Source organism: Oncorhynchus masou, chromosome 24 (assembly GCF_036934945.1).
Source record: "Oncorhynchus masou masou isolate Uvic2021 chromosome 24, UVic_Omas_1.1, whole genome shotgun sequence".
Taxonomy (NCBI): Eukaryota; Metazoa; Chordata; class Actinopteri; order Salmoniformes; family Salmonidae; genus Oncorhynchus; species Oncorhynchus masou.
In genome coordinates this window covers 46,481,643-46,495,985 of record NC_088235.1, presented here as the reverse complement: position 1 = coordinate 46,495,985, position 14,343 = coordinate 46,481,643, and the positions used below count along the sequence as shown (strand labels likewise).

The 14,343-nt window shown below is 44.2% G+C and overlaps 1 protein-coding gene across 1 annotated transcript in view; it reads right to left on the bottom strand.

Moving 5' to 3' along the window:
• Positions 1-14,343, bottom strand: part of LOC135512267 (attractin-like protein 1) — a 334,131-nt gene that overhangs the window by 74,902 nt on the left and 244,886 nt on the right. The window contains exon 28 of the mRNA XM_064934112.1: positions 5,715-5,828. Within this exon, the coding sequence (XP_064790184.1) occupies positions 5,715-5,828 (114 nt within the window). The remainder of the gene's footprint in view (positions 1-5,714; positions 5,829-14,343) is intronic.

Genomic DNA, 14,343 nt, shown 5'->3' with positions numbered 1-14,343 from the left:
GGTGTGTCCAAACTTTTGACTGGTACTGTATGTACAATTAATAATTGACAATGATGGAAGGTGTGTGAGTGTGTAAATGTGTGTTTTTGTGGGTGCTTTCATGTTTTTCTACGTGTCGCTCAGATGTAGGTTTATTCCATCTGTGTTCTCTCTCCCCTTGTTCTCTCTCGGATGAGATCATTGGCTTTGTGGGTGCTGATAAAACACACAAGTAAAAGGCTCCAAACACAGCCCATTTCTCCCAGGTGTCATAAATATTCTTTATCTCCTCGCTGCTCCTTTCATTACCCTCCGCCCCAGCGCATTAAATCCCCAAGATTGGAAAATAAATACAGCGCATTAAAACATTAGATATGAAAATTGATTCATTTCTCCCCTTTAAATAGCATTATGAAAACCCCCAGCGCCATATATCACTCTGGGATGGAAGGCGAGATGTGTCCGGGCGTCTTACAGATGCTCGTTCCTGTAGGCTCATCAGCTTTATGACGCTACGGGGATGTTATGGATCTGGTATGTACGTGATTGATGCTGATGAGTTACCTCTTGTTTTATTCTGTGGCCCAGTCATTTGGAGCACCGTGATTAGATTTAGAGGAGGGGGGGGTGCTGTGTGATCTACCTCTGAGATGGGTAGTTCACTGGTTATGGTTATTATAGGCTCAAGACTGGGGTCATTTCCCCTTAGAATAAAACTGGTTGTCTTTGTGCGTATGTCGTTCAACTCTTGACAACGCTTGTGTGGCGTGCTACTAGGGTGCACCCCCCTATCTATATTGACGGGACCGCAGAGGAGAAGGTGGAAAGCTTCAAGTTCCTTGGCATATGCATCACTGACAAACTGAAATGGACCAGCCACACAGACAGTGTGGTGAAGAATGCGCAACAGAGCCTCTTCAACCTTAGGAGGCTTTAGAAATTTGGTTTGTCACCTAAAACACTCACACTTTTTTTACAGATGCACAATTGAAAGCATCCTGTCGGGCTGTATCACCGCCTGCTACGGCAACTGCACAGCCCGCAACCACAAAGCTCTCCAGAGGGTGGTGGGGTCTGCCGAACACATTAGAGGGGGAAAACTACCTGCCCTCCAGGACAACTATAGCACCCGTTGTCACAGGAAGGCCAAAAAGATCATCAAGGACATCAACCACCCGAGCCACTGCTGGTTCACCCCACTATCATCCAGAAAGCGAGGTCAGTACAGGTGCATCAACTCTGGGACCGAGAGGCCATCTGACTGTTAAACAACCATCACTATCACATTAGAGGCTGCTGCCTATAAGCATAGACTAGGAATCACTGGCCAATTTAAGGAATGTTTACATATCTGGCATTACTCATCGCATATGTATATACTGTATTCTATACTATTCTACGGTATCTTAGTCACTTAATGTTTACATATCTGGCATTACTCATCTCATATGTATATACAGCTGGAAGATGACATACACCTTAGCCAAGTTCATTTAAACTAATTTTTTACAATTCCTGCCATTTAATCCTAGTAAAAATCCCCCGTCTTAGGTCAGTTAGGATCACCACTTCGTTTTAAGAATGTGAAATGCCAGAATAATAGTAGAGAGAATGATCTATTTCAGATTTTATTTCATTCATCACATTCCCAGTGGGTCAGAAGTTTACATACAGCCAATTAGTATTTGGTAGCATTACCTTTAAATTGTTTAAATTGGGTCAAACTTTACGGGTACCCTTCCCCAAGCTTCCCACAATAAGTTCGGCGAAGTTTGGCCCATTCCTCCTAACAGAGCTGGTGTAACTGAGTCAGATTTGTAGGCCTCCTTGCTCACACACACTTTTTCCGTTCCGGCCACAACTTTTCTATGGGATTGAGGTCAGGGCTTTGTGATGGCCACTCCAATACCTTAACTTTATTGTCCTTAAGCCATTTTTCCACTACTTTTGAAGTATGCTTGGGGTCAATGTCCATTTGGAACCAAGTTTTAACATCCTGACTGATGTCTTGAGATGTTGCTTCAATATATCCACGTAATTTTCCTACCTCATGATGCCATCTATTTTGTCCATCTATTTTGTGAAGTGCACCAGTCCATCCTGCAGCAAACCACCCCTCAACATGATGCTGCCACCCCTGTGTATCACATTTGGGATGGTGTTCTTTGGCTTGCAAGCCTCCCCCATTTTCCTCAAAACATAGTGATGGTCATTATGCCCAAACAGTTCTATTTTTGTTTCATGATCTTTGTCCCCATGTGCAGTTGCAAACCGTAATCTGGCTTTTTTATGGCTGGATTGGAGCAGTGTCTTCTTCCTTGCTGAGCTGCCTTTCAGGTTATGTCGATATAGGACTCGTTTTACTGTGGATATAGATATTTTTGTATCTGTTTTCTCCAGCATCTTCACAAGGTCCTTTGCTGTTGTTCTGGGATTCATTTGCACTTTTCACACCAAAGTACGTTCATCTCTAGGAGACAAAACGCGTCTCCTTCCTGAGCGGTATGATGACTGCGTTGTCCCATGGTGTTTATATTTGCGTACTATTGTTTGTACAGATGAACGTGGTACCTTCAGGCATTTGGAAATTGCTCCTAAGGATGAACCAGACTTGTGGAGGTCTACAATTTTTGGCAGATTTCTTTTGATTTTCCCATGTCAAGCAAAGAGGCACTGAGTTTGAAGGTAGGCCTTGATATACATCTACAGGTACACCTCCAATTGACTCAAATCATGTCAATTAGCCTATCAGAAGCTTTTAAAGCCATGACATAATTTTCTGGAATTTTCCAAGCTGTTTAAAGGCACGGTCAACTTAGTATGTAAACTTCTGACCCACCAGAATTGTTACAGTGAATTACAAGTTAAATAATTTGACTGTAAACAATTGTTGGAAAACTGACTTGTGTCATGCACAAAGTAGATGTCCTAACCGACTTGTCAAAACTATAGTTCGTTAACAAGACATTTGTGGAGTGGTTGAAAAACGAGTTTTAATGACTCCAACCTAAGTGTATGTAAACTTCCGACTTCAACTGTACTGTTTCTATACTATTCTACTACATCTTAGACCGTTCCGCTCTGACATCACTCGTCCATATGTATATAGTCTTAATCCATTCCTACTTGGATTTGTGTGTATTAGGTATATGTTGTGTAATTTGTTAGATATTACTTGTTAGATATTACTGCACTATCGTAGCTAGAAGCACAAGCATTTCGCTACACCTGCAATAACATCTGCTAATCACGTGTATGTGACCAATACAATTTGATTAGATTTTATTTTACTGAGTAAGTGCAGGAACTCAACCCAGCTGTTTTATTCTGTGTGGTATTTGTGTACCACTTCCATTTCCATGCCGTTCACTCCAGTTCAGAGACAATGAACAGGATCCAGGTGTGGTGTTTGTGTGTGTGTGTATGTGTAAGGGCTGTGGGTGTTTTAGTAAGCTACCTGTCAGGTCCACTCTGGTGTGGTCTAACAGGCCGGTTTTACAGCAGTCTGGGGACTAGAGAGCCTTCAGGTCACCGATGAATAATAACTGCTCCAGACATCCTTTATCAACAGCAGGGGAGGGTAGGGGAGAAATGATTGGAGCCCAGGACCTATTTTAATCACCTTTGGCCTCAGGCTACACACCTACGCAATGAATCTCTCCACTTTGATGTACCTGGATCACAGGGCAAGGCGTCTCCTCAATACTACAGACCCAGGCCAAGGCAAAATACCCACACTGGATGTTCGATTTGGTCTGATTGTCTTCTGATGATACCGCTATTGTCTGTCTTTATAATGACATGCCACATTACTTAACCTTACTCGTTCATAGTCTCTACTTTAGATCGCTTGCCTTCCATAGACCACTCTGATGACATTAGGAAATGACTTATGTTTGTGCGGTTTTTCATTGCATACTTGTCTGATTTTCTGCAACCATTTAGAGACAATTTGCAGGCACATAAAAAAACAATAAATATGTTAGTAATTCATGCCTCCAATGACCTATGTCTTGTTCATCTTAACCAGATGCCGGTTTTGAAACAAAAATGGTGTACTGTATTTCTCTGAGTAAATAGCAGACGGTCGCTCGTTTGCCTGACTTTTACCAGATGTCAATAATTGCAGCTGGTTCTTTGAAGATTCTCAGGAAAGGGAATATCTTTGAAACACTCTTAAGTTCATCTCGCATGTTCTGAATAGCATAATTCAGAACAGTGTGTGAAATACAGTTTTACCAGTGCCTAGAAGCTGTGTGAAAAACCTAATCTCCACTTAGCGCACATTAGCTAACTGCTCCACTCATGGTCATTGAGAAAGGGCTTAAGCCACTCTGTTATCCATCTGTTCAGAGGACAGGTAAGGCAACATGTGCCAACCTCCTCACGTGTATAAATACAAACACAACACTGCATTCAAATAAATTACACTTATCAATCCAGTTATTTTTTGATATGCTGTATGTACCCTTCCTGCAGCCCCGTTTCTAGTTTTTGGGGACTTTAATCCAATTCCACGCTTTTCGCTGCTAGTAAAATGTCATCAGCATATCAAAATGCAGAGTAAACATTTGAAAAGCCCTCCTGTGCACCTTTTACAAATGGCTTTGGCCAAAATACACCTGTACATAAAAACACAGGTCCAGAACTTGCTTTTACACAGTAACTGTGTAAATGATGTATGAAATCCGATTATGAATCCACTTATTTTCCCGCAAGTACACTGTTGTACACAATTTTCTTATTTACTATGCAATTATGCTAAATAGTCTCTGTGGAGCAACACCAGATGTTACTTAATTAACCTTTACGTGAAGATACCGTTCCATTTCAATGTTTTTCACCTTCAGGAGCTCAAAATGGGAAAACAGGAAAATAACAACAAAAACAATTTTGGGTTGGACACCGATGAATGCTGTAGTGGTCTCTATCACGCCAGGCTATGGGGGAAAACACTCCTCTATGGGCTTACTGCTAACATAGGTTATGTGACCATGCAGTATAATACTACCATCTACTATATTAATAGGTATACCAGGAATAATGCATTATCAGAGCATACTTTGCCCCCCCTGACACTCACTATCAATTCCATTAAAGCCGGATGTGGACTGGCCGGCAGGCGGCAGCTGTTACAGAGATTTGTGGTAGAGCCGGTAAATCTTTTATGAAGCAAAGACCTGGAAAACTCACAAAACCACTAAGGATTTTCAGAGGTAGATTATCAGATCATACGCAATACCCATAGAGGGTGTGTGGGAACACAATTCAGGAAGTCATAGTTATACCCTTTTCATACTACTGAGACTAGCCGAGCCAAGATTAGCCGAGCTGTACTGCGCTGGGTTGGTTATGAATCCACCATAGTTGCTGGAACGGTGCTGAAAAGGATAACGTGAAAGGACCTAACCCATGTTATTGGGGACACAGCAAGAAAAGGAATTGGTTTTCAGAATGTTTTTATTTCTTAACAAACTAGCTTTTCCGGATATGGCCACGCTAAACTCTGGATATGTTCTTTGTTGTGTGAATTCCCACAATGCCTTCAGTATTTGTTTAAGTTGGCCACATATGTTTTGCATTTCAAGTCATGAAACCCTGCTTTCTCACACCCACGCTCCAGTGTCTACACACAACAGAGGATACTGTGGGCGATCTCGGTGCCAAGCCTGTATTCCATGGTATCACCATCGCGGTGGACAACAATATGCTAATGAGATGTGTTAGGTACCCACCTCCACCTGCCCCTGCAGCAGCTCTTCCTGTTCCTGGTCGACGCTTACATCCAGCGCCACGGCAACCGAGGCAAAGGGACGGCTGGCCATCTGCTGTCGCTCCCGCATGAGCTGCTGTAGACAAAAATGAGAAAGGGAATGAGAGAGAGGGGGAGTGAGAGAGAGCGAGAGAAGAGGACCAGAGGAGAAGAACAGCGGGGGGGGGGGGCAGAGGGGAAGAGAGGAGGGAGGAAAACTTAATTAATGAGGAAGTGGCAGATGAACAAAGCCTGTTTGAGTCAGACGCTGAGCGGCTTTTTATCAGCGTATGCTCCAAACACCCCGAAGAAAACAAACACAAACAGAGACAGAGTGGGAACAATAGTGGGGACACACAAGAGCTGAGCAGGGCCTGGCTTGATAGGGACAACACAGACACACAGGAGCCAAGCAGGACCTGGCTGGATAGGGACCACACAGACACACAGGAGCCAAGCAGGACCTGGCTGGAAAGGGACCACATAGACACACAGGAGCCAAGCAGGGCCTGGCTGGAAAGGGACAACACATACACACAGGAGCCAAGCAGGGCTTGGCTTGATAGGGACCACACAGACACACAGGATCCAAGCAGGACCTGGCTGGATAGGGACCACACAGACACACGGGATCCAAGCAGGGCTTGGCTTGATAGGGACCACACAGACACACGGGATCCAAGCAGGACCTGGCTGGAAAGGGACCACACAGACACACAGGAGCCAAGCAGGGCTTGGCTTGATAGGGACCACACAGACACACAGGATCCAAGCAGGACCTGGCTGGAAAGGGACCACACAGACACACATGAATCAAGCAGGGTCTGGCTGGAAAGGGACCACACAGACACACAGGAGCCAAGCAGGGCCTGGCTGGATAGGGACCACACAGACACACAGGAGCCAATCAGGACCTGGCTGGATAGGGACCACACAGACACACAGGAGCCAAGCAGGGTCTGGCTGGATAGGGACCACACAGACACACAGGAGCCAAGCAGGGTCTGGCTGGATAGGGACCACACAGACACACAGGAGCCAAGCAGGGCCTGGCTGGATAGGGACCACACAGACACACAGGAGCCAAGCAGGGCCTGGCTGGATAGGGACCACACAGACACACAGGAGCCAAGCAGGGTCTGGCTGGATAGGGACCACACAGACACACAGCAGCCAAGCAGGGCCTGGCTGGATAGGGACCACACAGACACACAGGAGCCAAGCAGTACCTGGCTGGAAAGGGACCACACAGACACACAGGAGCCAAGCAGGGCCTGGCTGGATAGGGACCACACAGACACACAGGAGCCAAGCAGTACCTGGCTGGAAAGGGACCACACAGACACACAGGAGCCAAGCAGGACCTGGCTGGATAGGGACCACACAGACACACAGGAGCCAAGCTAATTGACCGAAGTTGGTTCAAGTATTATAATTACATTTCTGTTTTTTTTCTGTGAGCTAAATAACACGGACATCGCAGTCTCTCTAGAGATGAATTAGATCCAGCCTGAACTGTGCGATGAAGTAGGGAGTTGTATTTTCCAACAAGCCAATATTCTATATAGTTTAGAGCATAAAATGTGATAATTAACTACAATGACCATAATCCATTGCGCATCTACTTGTTGGGTCTGTGTTTCTTTGACGCCTGCTACGGAAGAGAGACGAATGTGCGATCGTGAGGTGATATGGAGAGCAGCTGTTGCTTCGCCAGGTACCTCTATCTGAAAATACATGATCTAAGTGACTGATAGTTGGTATTCAGCCATCATAAAAGTATGCATTATTTATGTTGAAAAACTACAAAATAGTGATTTTGTCAGCAGCATAAGCAGCAGCTTCATAAAGATGAGATGATGACTTGGAATTAAATAATAAAGTCATCAAATAAAACAAATGTAATATACACAACCACTGAAATATTGTATTAAAGTAATGTGAATAAATGATGGTTAATAAGTGATAAGCAGCAATGGGCAGTCACCACCATCATGGGGCTTTTATTCAATGTTTTATTCTGCATTCAACCCACATAATGCATAGTATATTTAATGTTAAGATTATTATTTTATTTTTTTAATTGAAAAACGTGATTATATTTTAATAATCGAACCAACCTCAAAAAGCACTAATCGCTCAGAACCAGCACACTCACAACTCCCTCTCATGTATATGACTGTACACACACACACACAAATATACCCACACATACACCCACACACCCACACATTTTCGGCTTCAATAAAGTAGGCTAATGTTATTGGGCTATTGTTTCTAGTGTTCCTTGTGTTTTAGCTTGGGGGTAATCACCTGTTCTATGTAAAGCACACTTGTTTTTCGAGCGCTTATGCATAATGTTGGTCTTACATCATCAATGTTTTCCTCATTGAGTTTCAGTACAAAGTCCTGCTAGAGACATACCCTACTGGGCAATTGTAATGGGGTATACTGTTGATCAACTATACAAAAGCTGTTGCAATGACGAAGGAATACCACTTGGATCAGACTTAGACCTTGACAACGCTATCTTAACCAGAGGTGCATAGTTTTTCACTATGCCATAGATGGCATATCTGTGCCAGGTAGTACATGTGTGTTAAATGTTTTGACATAGGCTGGAGTCTGTTGGTATAACCAGTCAACCAGTCTTTTGCCCAAAGAGTAGGAGTTATGTTTGCATGTTTAAGTTAGTATAACCCTTGATCCTTGACCCTGACATGTGGTGGGTGTCTGTGTGCTAACTTGACTATCACAGGATCCATGTCTGACATTTATTCGGCATTCCTAGTTAACGCTACCTACCACATAGTGCCAGTGTCTGCAGGCAAGTAACAGAATACTACAGCTCACTCAAGCGCTATGGCATGTAGCGATGTGTAACCTGTCCATTTCTGTTAGTCTGCCTGGAACACTAACCTGTCCTGCATTGTCATGGCTGTGTCTGTTAGCATGGCGGCTAGCTTGATGCCACTAGCACAGCACTGGGGTGTATGTGGTTAAAGGGAGCAGAGCAGTGTGTCTCTGTCTGTTAGCGTTAGCTTCTTCTCACTATCCTCTAACCTGTCCCTACCGCAGGGTTGGCGTGAGAGACAGTGAGCTGGTCAGGGTGAGCTAGGTCGTGAAGTAGAGGCTTGGTTAATCGGTCTGGACAGGCAGAGAGGCGATCATAAAAGGGAAGGCGGGGGGGCTGGGGCTGTGTGTCCAGTGGATACTGTGCCCTGGTAGAGCATGTGTATTTTATGTCCCCTGACAAGTCCTTCACAAGTCAAGAAGTACAAGGTGGTATCTATATCGGCTGCCGGTAAATGACCCATAAAACGGCTAATTAATTTCAGAATGCTGTAAACAACGACAGGCAGATATGAGAGGGGACGAGAGGTGAGGGGCAGAGGAGAGGAACTGACACTTTGGACCAATAAGAGCAAACCTGTTTTTCCTGTGTGCACAGACAACAACAAACATCATTGAAGTACCTGCAATAGGACATTTTGAGGGCTGTTTAGCAGACTGACAATGGGGCTCCAAGTAGTGCTCAATGATTTAAATGGAGTGAAATGGCAGCTGGCCAAAGCGTGAGTAGACTAGGTCTACTAAATTCATACTCTGATATCCACTAAACTTCTATAACCTATAACCCTACCCTTCAGAGGGGCACTGAGCTGCAAATCTCAATCAGTGGCTTTGGCTACAGAAGTTGACCCATTTTCAGAATCAGAAAAATGGAATATGACAAAGTAATGATTTTGGGGGTATAGAGAGGCTTTGACAGGAGATTGGCTTTTGTCCAGCAAACCACTATTCTTAAGAGCATGCATGTATGCACTCATGCACACACCACACACACACACACACACACACACACACACACACACACACACACACACACACACACACACACACACACACACACACACACACACACACACACACACACACACACACACACACACAAAGACTGCTGATGTAGTATAAATGCCAAGCTCATTGAGAAGACATTTCTCATGCTATATTGCTGCAGTGGGAGCCAGTAGATATATGGCTGGAAGAGGATGGACCTTCGGTCCTGCCAATCTGCATCCTAACTGGATTACTTAATCAATGACAGCCTCCTCTGGGCTTACCCTGATTCATGTCTTAATCAGTGATTAGAGGAGAACTGCAAACAAGACCTGTCCAACTCTTAATGAGACTCCCTGTGTTCATCAATACAGCCCTGGCGAAGAGGAAAGTGACATTTGGGCTGAGGATAATACTACAACCATCTAATGTTTGATTCAATCTCATCAGACTGGTTCTATGGAAACAAAGATACAGATCTGAGTGTTTAAACTGAAGTTTTGCACGTCCACCAACACATATTATGGCAGCTATGAGTATGATTATCTGATTCTCTAATAGAGGTGTGCTAGAATGGAAAAAGACGTTCCCCTTTCCTGCTACCTTCTCACCGTAACAGCAGATCTAGGGAAGTCTCTTTAAAGACTTTGTCCAAGTGCACACGCCTCATTATGTTGCCCTTGACGACCGTCAGGAGACAACACGTTGGACATTGCTGGAGCTCTACACTGACGCAGACACAATTCATATCCTTTCAATTAATCATTCATTATCTCCTTATTAAACCCCCGTCCTCTGGCTGACGCTCGGCTTGGGATGAGAGGAGCGATAGGATAGGCGGCGGTTATTGGCATGAAATATTTAAACAGGCCTTCTATTGGAGTGAAAGAGAGGGGTCCCCTGAGATGGGCTGTGATTTGACAACAATACATATTAAACCAGACCCGTTGAGTCCTAAACTCCCTGCATCCCACACCTCCGCTGTATGCCGCTGGGCATAATACCGAGAGGCGATAACAAATATCATTTCCGCCGTATTTGCAAAGTTTCCAAGCACATTTGTCTACTTGTTGAAAGAGGGTGAGAAATCGCATCTGTGCAAACAATGGCACAGATATACCTGCAATATGAAACACCATAGTGGGCTTCAAGTTCTTAGAAGAGTCACTTTTGACAAAATCAATGGGTTTAAGTTTTGAAATGAAAAGCAAATTGACTGAGAAGTGGAACAGTCTCCATAACAATGACCATCATAGCCAGTCAACGGTAGCAGTGACAGTGTGTTGTACAACTGAAAAGAACACCTTTGGGATTGTTTAATCCTGCAACAGACATTCGAGAAACGATGCAGCCTGGACTGGAAGGGCAGAATGTAAGCAAAGTGAATAGGAGCAGGTTCCACAGGGCAGTTGCTTCACTATAACGAGCAGTACGCTGAGCACAGTCAATGCAACACATTTACCTTCCCAGAGACCTTGCCAAATCATTCCTCCTTCAGTGTGTGTAATAATGTGAGGGAAACAGAGAAAGCTCTTCTACGGTTGTGTTTAATTGAACTGGACAGAGTATACCAGATACACACTGATCCACTTCCACTCAGTCATGTAACGAACTGATAATTGGATAAAATCATTTTCCTGCTAAAGTCCTGTCACATACTTATTTCTGCCCTTTAAGATATGAACAAGGGGCAGTATAAGAAATAGAAATGGATCCTCTGTCCTTTTCCTCACTTCTCTCCACCCCCTGCCCTCACTCACAGCTAAAACCCTACCATCTGGAATGACTTATCCTGAGGACGGTTCCTTGGCACAGACAGCATTAAATATTCCCTCAGACAGATGATCACACCTACTGCATTCCCACAAAGGTGTGTGTGTGTGTGTGTGTGTGTGTGTGTGTGTGTGTGTGTGTGTGTCTGTGTGTGTGTGTGTGTGTGTGTGTGTGTGTGTGTGTGTGTGTGTGTGTGTGTGTGTGTGTGTGTGTGTGTGTGTGTCTGTGCGTGTGTGTGTGTGTCTGTGTCTGTGTCAGAGCTAGGTGGTTATTAATAAAGAGGACCTACAGCAGGATTCCCCAACTGGCGGCTGGTGGTTTTAATAACACTTTTAACACAATTTTTTTTTGTGTTGGACATAAAATACTGCAAAAAAGACCAGCGAAATCAGCTCCAAGTGATTTACATTACCACGCATAATAGAGATATATATGTGATTATATAAAAATGTATGCAACGTTTGATGTAATTAGGTTTCAGTCATTGGTTTGGGCTTTGTGCGGTCAATTTGACCATCCACTCAAGAAAAACAAATCAGCCCACAGCTGATTCTAGTTGATGAACCCTGACCTACAGCATCCCTTGAGGGCAGGCTAGTGCAGCGGTCCTTAGTGCCACCTCCAGACCCAAGAGACAGGCCTGTCAGATGCCACCATCAACAACCCACATAACAGCTTTGGAGAACTGAGCCAATGCCAAACACCCCCTTATACACACACACACCCCAGTGCTCTCGGGGGAGACTGAGACAGATGGGATGCTAATGCTAATGGGACACATGGCTAAATGGACTAAATGGGCATTATAAACACTGTTCCCCTGGAAACCAGTGGAAGCCACCAGCGGCTCCCTACACAGCCCTACTCTCCAACTAACAAAATAGCAGATTAATGCCCATCAATTTCCAAATGTGCCACAGAAGCAAGCATAATTGTCAGACGTGACCTTACTGTGACTGTGGCGCAATTTTCCTTCCAGCTGGTTGGCTGGCTGGGTTCATCAGCCAATTACAGCCTGCAGATGCCCTCGTTAAATTACCTCATTTTAATTAAATTAACCGTGTCAGGTAAAGTCACCTGACATGTAAATTAAGTGTCAAGGGTCATCTCTTTCTGTGGGCGACAATGGCTTGGACTAGGTTTCTATTTCATGCTCGATCACACAATGGTAATGCAGGGAAATGTTTAATTACCACTCTTCTTCCTCTTATGTTGCTGTCTCTCAGACCCCGTTGCTCTTACTCTGGTGATGTGGATGGTAACCTTGAACCATTGTCTAAATGCTGTATGTTGTCATCTGCACATCTCATGCTGGAGGCTTGCTATTTAAATGATCTTTAAAAACAAGGTAGTACCCCTCGTGTTTTTTTTTACCAACGCCGTCCCTTCTTTTCTCCAGTACACAACCCTATTACCTCAACCTGGGATGATGTCTATGGCTGAACCTAAGCCGGCCCAGACCTGGAGGCCATGGACTGATCCAATTACAGAAGGCCCAGATCCAACAGCACATCAATGGGCAGAGAGCCTGTGAAATAGAGTATGACTCAGCAGATTTAGCACCAGCCCCCAGCTTCATCTCAACATATCTTTAACAAGGAGCCCACCCAATCAATCCCCAATCAATAGCTATCTGGGGCCAATGCAGAAAGAGAAAGGCCTGGCCCAGCGATATCCTCATCCAGGGAGCTGGGAGGTTGCATAGAGTTAATAAAGAGAGCTGCTGTGTAAGTGCAGGATTAGATCATCCTGTTTCTGCTTGGTGTGCCAGGGAATTAAAAAGAAGGGGAAAAAAACAGAACATCCTTTGCTGCACAATTATAAACCTCCGGGGGTTGGCAGGGGAGGGGTCGATAATGTTAGAATAAACAAATATTCTGAAGTGAGGCCTTGAGTGGTCGGTGCACCCAATTAAACTTTGATCAGATTGAAGGGAGCCAACTGTCTCGGAAGTAAGCAAGCCAATACTGCTCTATTACACTACAAGACAGTGAAAGATCTTCCTATGGTTTTAAGTTTACATTAGTTTACTTATTTGCACAGATAAAAAAGGGGAGCCAGTACAATGTCTCTACAGCTCTATCATAGTCATAGAGATATTACCAACATTCCCCGACAGTCACTCTCTAAGTCTGTGCGAATGCTAATGAAAACTTTCCTTCCCCACTTCAATATTCATCGGAGGCTGTGTATACTCCTAGCACTGTAGACGCATAACACTAGTGTTTGTGTTTTCTAGAGGGGACATATCTCTTTGTACTCTGTGCTCAGTGCACCGTGTGCTCGGTTTCTTTCCCTCCCCTTTTCCCCCCTGTGAAACGAGATCAGGCAGGCAATTTCTCTGGCTCTCTCGATCATTATGCCATGAACAATTCATCTATTTTTCTCTACATGCTTCTCTTACTGTTAAAGTAGGGATTAGTTCAGAGATGGAGGGGGGGACCCGAGGTAAGAATGATTTGAAATCATAATACTTTACGTGAGTTCCACATGTCCTTCTGGAGAAAGAGAAACTTAAACGTATTATTAGTCTCAAGCCTTTACATTTAATTAAGAGTACAGGCAGCATTTGAAAACAATACCCAGCAGGGGAAGCGTTGGCATCCCAGCTGATAAGTATCAGTAACGTTCTTACCCTCAGGGCATTGCTCATAAAATCGCTGATTCACTTCGCCGAGCAAAACAATGGACTGTGAAAAAAACGATATAGAAAACACTTCCACCAGCCTGCTGGTCTAGGCAAGAGGATGAGTGGAAGGCTCCCGGAATATCTTTGCTGTTAAGTAGATTTTACACATCGGTATTGTGAAAATTTGACTGAGGACAATGTGTTGGAATAATGTTGTGTTTGGAGGCTATGGCTCGGCTGGTGAAACACGGCAGACTATTCTAGCTGCACAGGGTGTTCCAATGAACCAAATATCCATACTCATAGACCTAAAAGAAAATTCACAAATACAGCATTGTGCTCTGTCGCTCTGGGGATACGTACAAACCAG